This window comes from Pagrus major, chromosome 19 (assembly GCF_040436345.1).
Source record: "Pagrus major chromosome 19, Pma_NU_1.0".
Lineage (NCBI taxonomy): Eukaryota > Metazoa > Chordata > Actinopteri > Spariformes > Sparidae > Pagrus > Pagrus major.
The window spans coordinates 6491296-6509417 of NC_133233.1; the positions used below are offsets into that span (position 1 = coordinate 6491296).

Consider the following 18122-nt stretch of genomic DNA (forward strand, 5'->3'; position numbering starts at 1 on the left):
ATGACAGGTTGGAGGATTCCCCGTGGGCGTACTTAGAGTGATTTACAGGGTGTGAACAGGTATCACATAACAGTCTCTCACCTCGCTGCCCCCCTTCTGCTCTCATGTAAACTAACCTTGGGACAGACGTGTGCATGTGCATGTGCAGCACTTTTCCTAGAAGTATCTCTGCTTCTTATAGTCTCTCACACACACATAGACAGAAGCACTGTGCATCTTTGAAGTAGTTCCCCTCAGGTGTGCAGGCAGGGTGTGACTGTAACTGAAGCAGGGAAACTACTCTGTGCCTGACAGACAGGACACGACAAGCACCTAAAATGAGCTATTTGTATACTAGGACAGTCACTCTAGATCATGCCAAGAGATAACGGCTAGATGAAGGCTATTTATGCACCAGACCAGTGTGTCCCAAACTGGTCAAGCAGGGACATGTGGAGGATGACAGTCCACTACAAAGTGAGAAAGTTTTCATGTTAACAACGATTAAAAGATACTTGGCACTGGGCCCAGCAACTTTTCTGGGGGATACCCTGTGATCATTCGATTCACAGAACAGATGCTGATTGCTTTTCTGCTGATCGACTAATTGATTATTCACCTAATCCTTGCTTCTCTACTGTAGTTGTGTCACTCTGCAGTTACGCAGTTACTATATCTCAGATGAGGGATTTAGTTACAAGGCTTTTACATGTGGTAATAACACCTTCTGCACTGCATCCTCACTCTTCATCCTCAAACAGGAAGTCCATCCTGTCTGATATAAACCTATTTCTTTCTGAGCTACTTAAATGATGTTCATGTACCATTTAACTATAAATATAAAACTGTAAAGAGCATGAATAGTGTAAATTGCTGCTTTAACAGCACTTAAATTCAATTATATTCTTCAAGTTGCAGGTTAGATCAAAGGCAGCTATTTTACTCTCTTGAGTTAATGTGAATTTGAAATCGGTAATAATTAGAAGTGTTGGCTTTGTTAAATAGATGTACAATAATCCTTATTCATCTACAGGTTTATGTTTTAAACATTAATATATTAATATTTCCTTTTTTTCAGTCAATATTGCAGTGTGACACCAAGGTGGATGAAGTGTTAAGCCCAAAGAAAACATGACAGAATCCAGTGTAAACACTTTTAATGAGGTTACACTGGGGTCGCTGTTCCATCCAAGCATTGGAATAAAAGCTCCAGTTTGTAATTGAATCCATCAGGTTGTGTACGAGCAGGTTCTGTGTGTGTGTGTGTGTGTGTGTGTGTGTGTGTGTGTGTGTGTGTGTGTGTGTGTGTGTGTGCGAGGGGAGAGAGAGAGAGAGAGAAACTGAGCTTGGGCTAAAAGTCCCTCGTCAGCTGTCTCTGTATATCAGCTGGAACAAAAAACAGACGTGTGGCTGCAGAAAGAAGGGGAAATGGCCTCAAATACAAACACACAATATAAAGTTATATGAAAAACAATCCAGATTGTTTAGTTTTTAATCAGTTCATTTATTAATGAATCAATGTTAATCATGAGTTGTGTCAGTTATTTCAGATTCACTTTACATTACCTGCAAACTTAAATATTAAGTTAAAATTTTGATTATTTTAAAACGGCAAAGTTTATGTAAATATGTACATTTGTAATGTGCTTTGGATCAGTATTTAGAAATGTCTCTGTGACATTGAGAGTATTAAGATATATCAGGAGCAACAACCACACAGTCACAAAGTCATTCAAGCAGCAGATCGAGCCAGCGCTCATTCTGTCTTACACACACACACACACACACACACACGCAGTAACTGAGCAAGCTGAGCGTTTAGAGGAAGTGTTCCACCCCTCTCTTAGAAAATGACATCAGAGGTGTGCTCTCCTCACAGTGGCTACAGGCTCAGGCCACTGAACACTTTGTTCTTCAAGACCATGTAGAGCCTGTCTACTTACATAGAATACAATACAATAAAACACTCATAGAGTCCGTATTTGTATGGTTTTATTTAATATCCCATTGTGAGCAGCAACAGATAAAATGTAGGATGGTGCAAACTTAGTTTGAATTAACTGAATTTCAAAAACCTCATTCATCCATATTCTCTTTACTTGTGTTTAAAAAGTACTGCAATATATTTCCAGACATGGATAAGATCACTGAGGTATTTATGTACTTCAGACCAGTCAGATTCCTGCAGCTGTTTTACAAGTAATATTGAGTGGCTGTGAGGCTTAATGTCATATTCTATTCTATTCTATCCTGCTTGTAGTCAAATTTTCTGCCATATGGATCGCACCCACTGTCCAATGGGTGACCTCATATACCCCCTTGTATGACTCCAATGAGTTCAGCTTTTCCTTCCGCGCTCTGTCCATGTGACCTCTCATAATAATAGATCCACAGAGTGGCAATGTAGGGATATTAAACTGCCCTGAAGCTAGTTTACAGCCACATTGTCCTTGGACAGTGAACACTCCACTGCAGTTGCCAAACACTTCAAGTAATAAAGTTAGTGTAGTTGGAGGCAGACAGATGTGGACATTTAAATTGCCAGTTTTCACTCGTGCTGTCTGGTTGAGTTAAAATCCACTGCACCTTCCAGCAGACTGCTCTGTCACAGCCTTCCAGCTGCACAAGGATATCCTTAGGGTATGACGATGCCTGCGGAGCACTTTGGTGAAGTGATCTCACACTCTGTGTTTGAACCATGTTACAGCAGGGAAGAGGCTTATGTCTTCACATTTCTAATATAGTTGTCTCAAGCAGTTACTGTATGTCTACAGTGCCTTGCTCAGAGGCACAGTTTAGAACACACTACATACCAAAGCAGCTGGTCTGGATCTGGTTTCAAACCTGCAGCTGGAATGTAGCAGCAGTGTTTGTAGGAATCAAGCCAGCAAATGTTTGGTCCCAGGTTGACTTCTTCGATTTTCACCAGCCTTATTAGAATCAAGCCTTAAAATTCCCATTGTACAGCTAGTGGGTTGCTGTGTACTTCAGCATAATTACTTGTTTTATGTAAAAGCAGGTGGCTAGGGAGGCAAGTGTCATGGATATTTATGTTAACAGGAGCCAATTGTGCTGAATGTGTGTTACGTCCCCTGCCATTGAGCTAGCAGTAGGCTTTGGCTGATATAAGATGTTATCGAAAATCACAATATTTGCCATCATAAGAGATATTTTTCACAATATCAAATATCAAACAAATGTGTGCTTCTTCACCTGAGAAGAACTGCTCTGACTGTATTTTCATTTATTACAATGTTATTTCTCACCTGGCTGCCCCTTTAGAGTTTAGAGGGAAGGGAACCAGTGACAGACTAGCTGCACTTAATATATTATGCCATTACACTTACTATATATCTAATTTAAAAGTTCCTATGTCATTTTATTTATTATTTAAAAGTGTTGTATGTGTTGCTGCAGTATAGTATAAGTATATAAGTATATATTGTAAGAAAAAAAGGTGGAATGGAACAACACAGCATCCGAGAAGATGGAGGCCAGTTTGACAGAGAATACAGTAAGAAGGTTGTTTTCTTGCGGGTTTGGCTCCTGGCACCCTGGGGCTGAGTCAGCAAATAGGACCATCAGCTAGCTAACAGTAGCTAGTAGTACGTTTAGCACCAGTGAGTGATCACTTTAGCAACCAAGTTACAGTTATAAATCCGTTAGGAAAACCCCATCTCGGTTCTATAACTGGCATCCATCGTGCTCAGAGACTGCCTATGGCCCCGGTCTGGAGGTGTTCATTCAGTGGCTGCAGGTTGGCAGTAGTTAGCAGTTACTTTAGCAACTAGTAAAGCTGTCAGTTGTAAGGTTATGTTTTTGTATAGTAATCCTTGAGGCCTAGCCTGTTTGCTGGTGACCTTTTGATGCATCCACGGCAGTGTCATAAAAACTAAGATGGATGCAAAATTAGTATGTGACCCATTTATCATTTTCCAGGAAGTGACAAACTCTAAAACGCCTGTGAAATGACTTTTTTGCCTTTGTTGGCCTTGATACTGGTGTATAGGTGAGATATAGAGCAAGACATAAGAATAAAACACTTAAACATTGATTTTGCAGCATGGTACCTTTTTAAAATGTTTAATTTTGGGTACTTGGCTGAGAAATGAATATGGGTTAATGATTTATGAAGAGTAAACATTCTATCATCAACCCGACACAGCTCTGATTGTTGTTCAATGTTTAACCAAGGAAGGTGAGATCAGATCCAGGTCATGCAGAGTTTATTTTCTATTAAAGAGGCAGCCATGGCAGCAGCAGTGGCAGCAGTTCACAGAGGATCCACTCTGGTGAAGTGTCCTTGAGAAAGATAATGAACCAGCTCCCCTGAGCTTCTCAGGGATTAATCAAGCACATCATTACATTTTGTTGTCATAAAGTAAAGGAACAGGATGAGGAGAAGATGCAGAGTGACTTTTGGGATTGAGTCCTCTGTGTTATGTCATGCATCATATACCACTATAGTAATGTCCTGCCAGGGTTAAGCTTATGTAAAACACTTTAAAATGTAAGACATTACGTAAAAGCCAGACTAAATAATTAGGTTTTTAGTTAACGTTGAAAAGTATCAATATTTCCAGCTCCTCTCAGATCCTCCGGCAGGCTGTTCCAACGGCTCAGAGCGTAATGGCTGAAAGCAGCATCACCAAATGGTTTTAGTTCTGCTTTGTGGAACAGCTAAAAGAGAAGAGGCGGAGGATCTGAGGGGCCTTCCTGGCTCATAAATTATAAGCATTTGTGTGATGTGGTCTGGTGCGACGCCATGTAGTACCTTATAAACTAATAAGAAGTATTTTAAAATCAATACGAGAACTAACAGACAACCAGTGTAAAGACTTTAAAATAGGTGTAATGTGTGCTCTCCTTCTGGTCTTAGTCAGCACTCTTGCAGCAGAATTTTGAATTAATTGTAGCTGATTTATTGAGTTCTTTGGGAGACCAAAAAGGAGAGCATTACAGTAGTCTAGCCTGCTAGTTATAAAAGTGTGCATTAGTCTCTCTGTGTTGCTCTGAGAGAGAAATGGCCTCACTTTGGAAATGTTTTTAAAATAATAAAATGCTGTTTTGTGACATAGCGTACATGTGCCTTAAAATTAAAATCTGAGTCAAAGATTCAGAGATTTCTGGCTTCTTAGCTTGTATTGACGCCTAGTTCATTTAGTTTGGAGGCCAGTTTCTCTCTCTGAGCCTTTGAACCAATGATCATTACTGGTCGAGCTGTCCAAAGTTCTGTCACATCCAGGACTTAATATCTAAAATATAGTTAAAAAGTGAGTCAATCGGCCCAGTGTTATCAGGATACATGGCCACATAGAGCTGAGTGTCATCTGCATAGCTGTGGAAAGAGATGCCGTGCCTTCTGATTACACTGCCCAGGAGTAGCATGTACAAATTAAAAAGTAACGGTCCTAACATTGATCCCTGTGCTACCCCACAGGCAACCTCGTAGCGATTTGAGAAACAGTTGCCTATAGATACAAAGATACGAGTAAAACCAATTTAAAACAATTCCAGACGGGCCAACATGCTCACTTAATCTATTTAAAGGAATCTGGTGGTCCACAGTATCAACAGCTGCACCAAGGTCAAGTATCACCAGAACTGAAGGCTTGTTGTTGTCAAGATTTGATCTGATTCCCATCACTACTTTAAGTAGGGCTGTCTCTGTGCACTGATGTGTTCTAAAACCTGACTGAAACATTTTTAATGTAGTGTTTGAGTTTAAAAAGGTAATAAACTGATTAAAAACTAGTTTCTCTAAAATTTTGCTGAAGAATGGGAGATTTGAAATTGGTCTGTAGTTGCTCAGCGTTAAAATATCCAGTTTGTTTTTTCTTTAGAAGAGGCTTCACCAGAGCAGTTTTACAATCAATTTAAAATTTTAAGTATGTCTTCAGATACAGTATTAAAAATAGTTTTAAAAAGGGTGGTTGGAACTGGATCAAGTGAACGTGTGGAGGGCTTCAGTTCTGTTTATATTTTCTTGAGTGTTTCAGCATCAACCAGGTCAAAACATTTCAACTTTACATCACATCGTACATGGGATATAGGTGAAAGTGCAGTTTGCATGTTTTGCTGGCAGATACCAGATCTAATGTTGATTATTTTCTCCCTGAAGTAGCCAGCAAAATACACATATTTGCATCCTAGAATATCATTACTGTGGTTAGATGTGGGATTTAAAAGGGAATCTATTGTACTAAAAAACAGACTGGGATTGTGAATATTGGTGTTTATCACATTTGACGTGATTTTTGATTTGCCTTGTTGTAGTTTTTAAGTTTTTCAGTGAGTATGTTGTGGATATCTAGTTTTGTTTTACGCCATCTGAGCTCATCAATTCTGCATTCTCTTTTTAGTTCTTTGGTTTGATTATTTTTCCATGGGACAACCCTTTTTGTAGTTACTTTCCTGGTTTTAGTTGGAGCTACTGCATCAAGTACTATTTTCATTTTACAGTGAAAATCATTCACAAGTCTTCACAGGATGATGGTAAGACATTATTATTGTAGGTTGCAATTTGTGATGTGAGAGTTGTGGCTATTTCAGGGGTAATGCAGCGTTTTGTAACAGTACGTTTGGTGGTACTTGGAAGAGAATGATTAAAAACTGGTAAAAAACACAAATTGGTGGTCAGACAGATGTTATGTTTTGTACTTTTAAAGCTCTGTTGGCTTTATTGTGTCGAGCTGAGATGATGGGTTTAATAAAATCAACCGAGGTGGGTGGGGAAGCAGTTAGTCACGGTGTAATACATTGCATTATGTTGTGAGCAAGCACCTGTGAGCCCCTTGTAGATTTACAGATCTTTTCTCAGTCATCTTAGCACTGCATCTTCAATTTCTGTTCCTCTGGCCACACTGTATGATTAAAGTGACATTAAGTGATTTTCAACAACCTGTGCATTTCGGTGAAATCCTTCAGATTGGTATAAACCAATTTTTACTGAATGTTTTATGTTTCAATTTATCCATAAATTGTGTTTTCTAGTGCAACAGACGCAGAGTGATGTACTGTAGTTCCTCCTCATCCCCATGTGAGCCATCATGGTGCTTTATTGTTTACATCCACTCGTGTTGTGTGGAAGCAGATTAAAAAGAGGCTTAACCTTCACCTCTGCTTTTTTGGCAGCTGGAGGACACACACCCACCCTCCCATGAGTACACACATATACACATACAGGCTTGCACACACACAAATACACAAGACTAATCCACACATACATTCACACAGTCATTTGTTATCAGACGGCACAATAGAAACTGCCTCTTCCATGGATTTCCTTCCTTTGTTGAATCCAGATTATTTCCGAGTGGCCACACCAAACTTGTGAGCATAAGAGGAAAACAGGAGTTCAGCTCAAACTACAGCACCTCACTGGGGTCAAAAAATAAATGCACTTATGACTTTCTCATAGCAGGATCCAAATCCGTCCCACTGTAGGACCCAGACTAATGAAAAGGTTCTGCTCCTGTGGTCATGAGAGGACCTGCTGTAGAAATAGAAAAGGAACAAACTTTAACAAACTCTAGCTTAGTATTCAAATGGCTGCAAGTGGTCTCATACTGCGTGAAATCGTATCAGTTGGTAGACTGGGTGGCATGGATCACACAGCCAACTCTGCAGCTGGCACAAATGACATACTGTATAGTAAACACACACACATACACACACACACACACACACACACATGATGTGGGGTTAAATATGGAAACTGGGGCAGTGCTTCTGACCAGCATGGCTTTGTGGTCAAGGCAGTAGGCAGCAGTCTTCCTGCGACACACCCTGGTCTCAGTACTGGGGGCTCATTTAGCCTGCTGATAATAAGTGTGCCTTCATATAGGCTGGTTTATTTATATTCACTTTATGTTGTGTTATTTATGTTCACTATATGTAGAGTTTGTAAGCCCTTGTTATGATGTAATTTTTTATTTTTATTTTTATGATGAATTGGCTCAATTCTGACTGATTATCTGAGGACTGATTTACTTACTAACTGGATGGCTGACTAACTGACCATGTGACTGACAGACTAGGTGATTGATTGGCCGACTGCACTTACAGTTCACTAACTGACTGTCTAAGGCCTAGTCCACACAGGTGTTTTTTTAAACAGGGTTTTAAAACAAAAATGATCTCGATCCAGACGAGTGTTTCACTACCCATTCAGAAATAGTCTCTGCCGATACTAACACAGCTGAAAATGCAGATCACGTGATCATTCATGGACAGTGCCAGTGTAAGCAGAAGCAGATTCTCCACTCTGTGGTTGGTAACCTACAGAAAGTACTGTGACTGATTTACTTTTACTGACTCTTTATAGTTTTCCACTGACTTACGTTTACTTTTAGTTTATATTTGTCAGAGGTACTAGGACTGATACCAAGGCCATGTACTGATAAGACCAAATCACGAAAACAACTCTGAGTCTGTGTCTGCATTGTTTCTATAAAACTCTGTTTCTGCCCATCCACTGAAAACAGAGTTTTTTAATGTCTTAAGGTCCGTTGTCAGTGACCTAATATGCCTTTTTAGGGTGTACGAAAGGCAAAATCACATAGAAAGAGCTATGTTTTGACAGACCCCAGTATACGTTGGGATCGTGCCCAACAGGGTCTGTGATAGGGTTGGGCCGACGCCACTGTCCATTGCTGATGGCTGACAGTCATCAACCACTGAGCCCTCTACCGCTCTAACTTTGTGATTTAATAGCCCCCCACCCCCACTCCAGTTGTCATTAGTTGTCTAGAAAAATCTGCGACTAAAAATATTAGTTACTGGATGTAACTCCAGTATGTGGGTAGCTCCTTAATGGGCTTCACTATTGGTTAACCCCGTTGAGGCTTCACAGAAATTATAGTACCATTTATAGGAGTAGCCTGTAAGTGCTGTTTTTCTGTGGAAATCATCATCTGCAATGCAGTAGACATCTCACAGCCCTAGTCTGTGATTTTAAATGGACAATAAATACATTAAGATTGTCCTATAAAAAGAATTAATTGGCCCTCAGCTGCAGACCTTTTTAGCTTTAGGATCAAGGTAAACTACGTAAAATACGCCAAACGTACATTTGTACATTTGAACATTACACACATGTGATTTCAAAACCATCTGCATTAATATGACTTTGCAACCAATCAGCCACAGCAGCATTAGTCCCAGTGTCCACTGAGTGCAGTTGTGTTGTGTTGAGGCAATCTGCTGCCATGCTAGCTGGTGTGCTTTTTTTTTATAGTCCACTTTCTTAAAACACTGAGGCTTCTCTTTTATGGAATAGCTCACATCTCTAAAATGTAAAATGTTTCTGTTTAATAATGCTACATTTATTGACAGTTGACATGAAGTTAATATTTAATGAGCGCTTCATTAGTTATTGACTTTGCTTTGAAGCACATCAAGCAAAACTATTTTTTGATGTTTGTTTATGTCACTCTTGTCAACGGTGTGTGAAGGAGATGTTTCTGTACAGGTTCCCTTCTGCTAATATATACTGTTACTGAAATACTGATAAAATAATGATGAGATGGTGTACTGATAATGGTAAGTACAACCACAAGTGTCTAAACAAGAAGAAATGACTAAACATCTCTAAGTTACATTGTCAATGTGGTTACTGAAGAACAGGATGCTTAAAGAAGTATTTCACCACAGGAAAAAGGCATCTGACTGGTACAAAACAGTATGGTTTTACTAAACAGTACACTAAAATATGCTTCTGAAAACATTTTAGGCAAGAAATATACAATTACCAGGATTGTGTTCCATATTGATTTTGCTGGCAAAAGAGTGGTTGGCTCTCGGTGCAGGCAGATCGGAGAGAAGTTGATCATTGTTCATTTGCAAGACTAACAACATTGTAGTGATACAAAGCTGATTGAAAATACGGCAGGTTTCCATTTAAATACGCCCAGCTTTCATTTGACATCAGAACTGTGACGGAGGGGTGGTGCAACAAGACGCAATGACCGTATCAATAAAGTCTGTGGTCGGCGCTCAAGTTCATCCCCACCTCAGTTCTGTTTGATTGGGGTTGAGATCAGGTCTCTGTGGCCAGTCTAGAATGCTAAGGGTGCTTGAAAAAACTATAAAAGACAGCCTCAGACCACAAGTACGGATACTGTAAGCCATTTTGTCCATGTAATGTAGTATACCTACATGTTCTCCTTGTGGTAATGAGTAGATAATCCAGCAGATGGTGATGTGGAGTTATTTTTTAGATTTTTGGCTGCTACTGTTAAATTAAGCTGACTTACCTCTGACTGTAATATTTGATAACAGATGTTTGTAGCTGTAAAGAATATTTGTGGTAATATTGGACATAGTATGTATATAATGGCATCAGGCAGGTTTAGGTTCATGATGTACTGTATTGTTGGCTGCAGCTAAGGAAAGAAGGGTTAATGTGTGTGTTGATTTAAACGTGTTTGACAGGGCAGCAGCTAGACAGAAACTGTAATAACTCTGAGGTCTCAGGATTGATCCTCTTTGCGGCAAATGTCTTCTCTCTCAGCGTCCTTGAGCAGGTTTGAACACTAACCTGCTGTTTCAACCATGTGAGAAAAGGAGGTTCAGCAGGGAGGGAGGACATGTTTGTAAATGGCAGAGTTGTAAATTGTGTCGTAGACGATAATTGTTAAGATGGAGATGAGACGATAAACACAGTGAGTGTCTGAGCAGCAGAGAAAGGCTGGCTGCTGCTGCTGCCACCAAGGAAGATAATCTGGCATTATAGTTGGAAGATGACACAACATGACTCGGCAGATTCCCCTCGTGGCCATTGGTCAGCTGAACTCCCAGACGAGCTGACGACTGCTTGGATCTGTGTGTCTGTGTGTGTCTCCATGTTTTGGTACAGATTGTACTTCTATGTTGGACCAAGTCATGCATTTCCTTCACACGACCTAATCCCAGCTGAAACTGTGCCTCCTTGTGGTTGAAAGGTATATACTAAGGTGGTATATTAAATTTAGGTTATAACCAATGATAAAAAAGCTTTCTTTTGTCTAGATGCGCAGCAGAGTGGTCAGATGTTGAGCTGCTGGTAGACACTGCCCTAGTAGCCAGTTTGATGCCACCTTGGGGTGCAAACCTGTGGCCCAGTTCAGTTCACATCAGATTTTCCCCTCAACACCACCAGCAGATAGAATTTGTCATTTTTTTGACCATGCTCATCAGATTTAAGACTTCCTGGGCAGCATGATGCAATCAGCTGTCACTGCAATGTACACAAGAAACTGTGGATCATTAATTATAAGGTTATGTTTTCTAATGTTTTACATTCACAGTCACCACATTATATGGTCATATTTAGAATTTTAAGTATTCCTCTTTAAAGTACACTGTTTTTGAGTTGGAACAAACACATTGATGTCTTACAGACATTTGACATCTGATAAAATCAATTAGGACTCTTAGGACTCTTTTCATGACATTGATATTCTTCAGTATGAAGAAGATGCACATAGACACACAAGCACACACATGCTAAGAATCGCAGGTATTTTTTTGAAGGAATAGGACACAACATTAGTGGAAATTTCTAGGAAATACTGGCCAACATTCAGCCCCAGTTAGGACTTGCTTCACAATAAAAAAACAATCACTTAAATGCTGAAACAGTTTCAATACTTAGGCTTGACGTCTAGCAATCCTTCACTTTTTAACCTAAATGCTAGTGCTTCTGAAAGGCCGCACATACATAATAATACAGTAATTAGATGTTTTTATCAGAAGATTAAAGGCTCAAATTCCCAAATATCAATAAGTTGCATCCACTAAATGACATTAAGTTGTCTGTATGCATCCATTATTTTTCCATTTTCTGAAAAAAACTATTTCCCCCTCCCTCCAAGAGATTGGTATTCATTCATAATTCGTAATTGTAGGACAACAGCTGTAAATCAAATGAAAAATCGTTCTCCATGTATCGTCTTTTGCGACTTGTTATAGTTCTGTTTAGAGCTGTGCAGCAACATTCACCAGGAGATATCATGTTTACTATTCTCTTGTTTATTCCTCTGTCTGTGTGTGTGCAGCCATGGCGGAGTTAGACCTGAGTCTGAGCGACGCGCTGACAGACAGCGTTCCCCAGCCGAGCCCAGAAGGCCTGGTGGAGAGGGACTTTGTGGCTCAGCTGGAGGCGGAGGCCTTTGATGATAAGGTCGGGGAGACGGTGGGAAAGACAGACTACATCCCCCTGCTGGACAACGACGACACCAGGGCAGGTGAGAGTGATATGTTGGAACTCATTGGTGTATGGCTAATGTAGATATTACTTATCATGACTTCAAGTTCAGTAATAAGAGAGAGTGAGGAAATTATGTTTTTCTTTTATTACAAGAGATAAGGAGAAGCACACTTTGTATTAATTAAGACAGTATAGCAGACACAGAGACAGTAAACCAGCTGTCTCCTTAGCTGTCACGTCCTTCCTCTTTCTTAAGGTGAGAACTTGATATTAGCCCTGATTTTCCAGTCTCGCCACAAAAAGACAGATCAGAGGCAAATCAGTGCTTGCTCCCTTGAGTGATGATTGTCAGTTGTGAACTGTTCAAAGACACAAGAGCTGGCCGACAGTTTGCAGACACGTTGGCGATGCCTGCTGGATATCAAGCAGGCTAAATATCTGCTTGAGTCACCAGCAAGGAGCCAGGAATGAGTTACAGCCAGTGAGAGCACACACTACTCTTAGCTCTCTGAACCCAGTCTTATCATGCCTTGATCTGTATGGAGCGGGTAAGATAATATAGATACTATCAAAATATATATACACATAAGCTTTTCAGTATTTGTAATTGTGTTGTCCTTGCTGAACCACAATACGAGCAGGCTGTTACTACAGTTTTCTTTTTCATCCTTGGTTTTAGCTGCCACCACCTGTTGCTGATCAGTCATGTAGTGTGCAAACCACAGTGAATGCAAGACTCATGATTACAAAACCGAAAGTTGTGCGGTGTCAACAGCACGATGATCTGACTGTCTTTGAGAGTCTTGGAGTGTGACCAAAGCATTAGGAAGAGGAGGGGTTTCTTGTCCAGGAGGTCTCACGCAGCAAAGCGTTTAAATTTATAAATGAATAGAGCAGTAGCAAAATGTGTCATTAACAAAAAATAAACACAGCATAGCATTGAAATTAAATCAGTTCATGGAGTTTTGTACACTTGACGGCAACAGACCATGATTAAAACACGTTTGGTGCAAGGTCACTTTACTAAGTTTTACATATGCATCAGACACAGAGCGAACCAATGAGCTCAAAGACGTTCAAAAGCTCCTTACGTGTAGTGTAGTATTAAAGAGACCTTGTTATAACATCCTCCACCTCCTGTGTAACCCAAACCTGAGTTATTTCCTCCACTTATGAAACTAAAAGCAGCAGGCAGCCCCTGTCTGTCTTTGGACTTAAACGTTCCTGAATGACATCATGCCTTTGACTGAACCCCTGTATCTGATTCCATCTCTCCTGGCCGGGATGAAGATCTGTGTTATGAAACATGAACTGCATCTGCTCCTCAATGACTAATAGTATCAGGCACTGCTGGACACTGGCTGCCATTTTGGATCTGCTGGGGTGCCATTCAGCCGCAGGGAAGATAGTAGCCTGAAGATAAGCAGAGCAGCGGTCACTGTTATATATCTCAGCTGAATAGAACAGTTTGGCAACGTGGCAGGAAAATGTGTCCCAATTCTGAGCGGGTTCTGTCCAGTGAAGATGCTCAAAGTTTAGCTCCGAGGTCTACATGTATGATAACTATAACTCAGTCCACTGCTACTGTCCACGGCCCTTCATGTAAACAAGAATGTGTGTCAAGTTGTTGAGCATTGAGGACAACATGAGAGAAGCAATGCAGTAATTACGAGTGGGACACCCTATCATTTTACTCTTGTACTCTCAAAAGTACAGTTTACCAGTGTAATAGCTGGCGTATTTGTAGCTGTACTAACAACTGTCACTGGTTTTCCTGTGCACCATGGTTTTATACTGTTTATAGGTGGACAGATGCTGCAGATTAATTCTCTCTGTAAGGACTCAGAAATTCAATTCATTTTGCTACATCTCGGTACATATAGAATTATTATATCAAAGATGCTAACGGATTTACCCACAAGATAAAGGAACTTGGTAAACAACAAGAAATAAAACCTCTTGAATTTTGCCTTGATGGATCATGAACAGCCACAGAATGCACGCCTCACACTTGTTCTTACATTATTACAACATAAATCACCCTTGAAAGAACCTCCATATATCTCTGTACATCTGTAAGAGAAATGTGTACAAATAGATACTGAATAGAAATATGACACTCCTCAACTAAATGCTCAGCAAAGAAAGAAAATCATGAAGTCTGTTTTTTTGAAAATGGAAGCACTTGAGACCTTCCGGTGGTTCATAATAATATGGGCATTACTTGTTGCTCAGAATTGACTTTTGATGACCTTTTATCAAGCTGTCCTGTTGGTTCACTCACCACAAAGCAATAAAAAGAGATAGGTAGAGAAACAGAAAGGGTTCTTTTGAGGTGAGTAAGCACATAGATACACAGTAGATGGATCAAATAAACAGCTGAGTGAATAAGCAGATAAAAGGAAGTGACAGTTAACCGGGGCTGACTCAGCTCTTGGGCCTGTTTTGGTTCCCCAGACACTCTGGTCAGACAGTCAGACTGTGTGCGGGCACTCGTCAGTGACAGCCGGCTGTAGGACGGGCCGTGGGTGGTGTTGCCAGTGATCAACTGTGGCACGATGTGTGCATTCGGACAAACGCAGACATGCTGACACACACAGTGCCAAACAGCAGGGCGAGGCAGTCCGCAAATGATTGTCCTCTGTCAGCAGGAGAGCTAGACGGAGGAGGCACAGTTTGTTTTTGTTGTTTTTATGACCACAGTTGTTGGTTTGGTGTCCTGATGCACACGTAATGTGCACTCACATGACCGATGTGTGTTTGATGAGTGTTCTGTGCTCTTGTTTCTGGTCGATGTTATTTGTGTCCTCTTGCTTGGACACAAATGACTTATACCTTGTGTGTGCATGTGTGAGTTGTTGCATGTGGGTTTCAGGTTTTTTGCATGCCTACACATTGAAATGTTAGTGGGTGTTTGTGTACTGTAAATATGTGTGAATAGTCTTGCTTTTATGGCTTTGTGGCTGCATTTACCTGCATGGAAACTTGCATGCATTTTTGAAATAGTGAGTGCTGTATCACAAACTATGATAAGTGGGTTAACAGCCACTGACCAATCAGCCAAAAGAATATAGACAAAAAGAAACCATTTAACAACGTAGCCTACTCATCCATGGTAGAAGGAGTGCAACAACACAAAACACATAATTTAGCAAGCCAGCTAATATTACTTACTATTCTACAACACCAGCATCTGTCTTGCTTAGTTACTCTCTCTTTTTCCTCTTCTTAGCTTTTTCCGTCAAAATCCTCTTCTGTCTCTTTACCTCTGTCATGATGTCCCTAGAGACTGTTGAGTCCGTTGCCTGATCGCCTGGCTCCGGTTCTGGTGCCTAATTCTGGCCCCGGACCAAACACTACAACTTCCCGGTGATGCTGAGAGGCTGAGACAGCAAAACCATTCAGCTTATTAAAAGTCACTGTAACATTAAAATGATTTTGAAGCTGTTATTTTAAAGTAAAATAGTTTCATAGTGTTGCTTTTTGAAAGCAGCTGATACTGGTTATTCAGGAACAATGATCACTGATGAACTTGCTTCATGCTACAGGCTCTTTGCCCTCTGTGACTCAGCAGTAGAGCGGGTAGAGCAGGTCGTCCACTAATCATGGGGTTGGATGTTCAATTCCAGCCTTGTCAAAGTGCCTTTGAGCAAGACTTTGTACCCCAGTTTGCTGCCAGCGGTTAGACCACCATCAATCTGCACGGCAGCTTACTGCCATTTGTGTGTGAATAGTTGGCGTTTGGGTTAACAAGATGCAAACTGTAAGGCACTTTGGATAAAAGCAGGTCATTTACCATTTTGCAAAATCAGTGTTGTGTGTGTGCATGTGTGTTTGAGTCATGTGTGTCCTTGTGCGTCAGAGCCTTGGTGTAAAGCTGTTGATATAGAAAGTGCTTTGTGTGTCGCATATTGTGCGTTCCTCACTGACACCAGCCAATATGTGCTGCCCTCTGTCTGGCCCAGCCTGACCAGAACACGGCACACAGACCTATTAACATCCTCATCCACTGGTAGACAACACACACAACTAATGCTCAGTGACCACTGTGAGGTGCCCTTTAAAAAGCCTCAAAGGGTCAGGGTCAGTTGTTTCCATTTAATTCCAGCCTTAGTCTGTCATATTTCCGCTGTACAAACCAACACCATGCAGTTTGATTTCCTATCTCATCAAGCACTTAGAGGGATTGTAATGTGTTTGCCTATTTTTGTATGTGTGTGTGTGTGTGTGTGTGTAGACACGGGTACTGCATTGGAGAATGGAGAGCAGGAAGTTCATGGGGCGCAAAAGCCTGGTAAGATCTCACAATTCTCTTTGCCGTCGGGTCAGTCTGCTAAGGCCGCCTGGTCATCCTCATCCACCAGTCGTGGCCCGTTAGTCTCCTCTTGTCTCTCAACCTTGTTTACTTCTTTCTTGTTCTTCTCCTCAGTTCGATTCTGTGTGTGTATGGGTGTATGTGCACTCTTCAGTCTTGTTAGTGGCCTTTCAGAGCAGGATGTGAGCTGCTCTTACTGCTCTCCAGCATCCATTCAGTGTCATCTCAAAGCACAAGGCTGCTGCTCTTTCTTTTGTCCTCCCAGCTGCTCAGTCTGAGTAGTTCAGCTGAAGAGAATAAGGCATAGAAGTGGCTACAAAAAGCAATGATGTGGGAAACATTTTACAAATGTCTCTTTTCTTATTACAGTACGCTCTCAAACACTGTTGCCACTTTCTTCTTTTGTGTTTTTGTTTGTTGTAAAGAGCAAAGAGGAAAAGTAATCAAATTGTTAACTTTAAGTTATCTTATGTGCAAAAAACACAGATCTGACACTGGAATAAAAGAATAGATTTTAGAAAATCTGTGGTTATATCAGTCATATAGAGATAATATCACTCACACTCTTATTAATAAATGGAATAACATATTCATTGAGGCTCACTTGCACAAGTCCTTTATACTCAGTAGTCTTTTTGTTGCTCATGATGATACTAACTTGTTACAGTGTCATCTATAGTATTGGAGATAATTAGCTGCAGAGAGGAGATGCAGCTCTAGAGAGGAATATTTATTGTTTCTAATGAACAAACCCTCCGTCTTCCCCTCTGGCTGTCTGATTATACTGAAATAGACTGAGAGAACAAGTGTTTTCGTGAGCGCCTGTGTGTATATGTGTGTATGTGTGTGTGCGTGTGTATGTGTGTGTGTCTTGAAACCAGCTCACATTTTCTTACAGTACTCTGGTCTTCTTTGTTTCCCCATCTCTCAGCTTTAACATACTCACTCCACACATGCTCCTGTTCTTCGGGTCACTGTTTCTTTTTGTCATTCAGTCATTTCATTTTCAAGACATTGTCATTAGCAGAGAAAAGATTTTGCATGTGGGTATAAATTAGTGTTTAAAGTATCCGCTGCTTCACTCCTCCACAACACGCAATCCCAGTGGCTGCACATATCTGCAAAGTACGACATATTGTTCAAAATCACAACTCAGTTCACCTTCAAAACTAGTTCAAAAGTACTAACTCACAACCTATTTATACATAAATCAAACAGCAGGGGGCTGTGTAACGGATGTTGTTGATATCTTATGTAGTCAAAGCTCCCTCCACTTGGCAGTAGGGCAGTGCTGGTATTTAGGGCTGCCCCCATATATACATATTTAAAAAAAAAAAAAAAAATCTCTGCAGTAACGTAGATGCGCCTGTAGACCTGTAGAGAGATTTACACAATAAGTAAAACACAGTGAGCTGGATAATTTAGCTTCCCCAGTACACACGAATAGTCTATTACTAGCGCATATAACAATAATAAAATGGATTTATCTCTGCTTTCAAACGTTCGGGCCGCCATGGGCAGATAGCTAGGCTACTTACATGTTTAAGGTGGTACATCATGTTCGTCGTGGAGGAGTGATAGGCAAGTTTTTCTTGCAAAGTTTGCATGTCACCTTCTTGGGGTCATCCTTCTTCTTTT

General features: G+C 40.6%; 1 protein-coding gene across 2 annotated transcripts in view; it reads left to right on the forward strand.

Moving 5' to 3' along the window:
- Positions 1 to 18122, forward strand: part of LOC141014403 (uncharacterized) — a 135378-nt gene that overhangs the window by 20661 nt on the left and 96595 nt on the right. For both annotated transcript variants that reach the window (XM_073488166.1, XM_073488167.1), the window contains exons 2-3: positions 12018 to 12206; positions 16407 to 16463. In XM_073488166.1, coding sequence (XP_073344267.1) covers positions 12020 to 12206; positions 16407 to 16463 — 244 coding nt within the window. In that variant the 5' untranslated portion in view covers positions 12018 to 12019. The remainder of the gene's footprint in view (positions 1 to 12017; positions 12207 to 16406; positions 16464 to 18122) is intronic.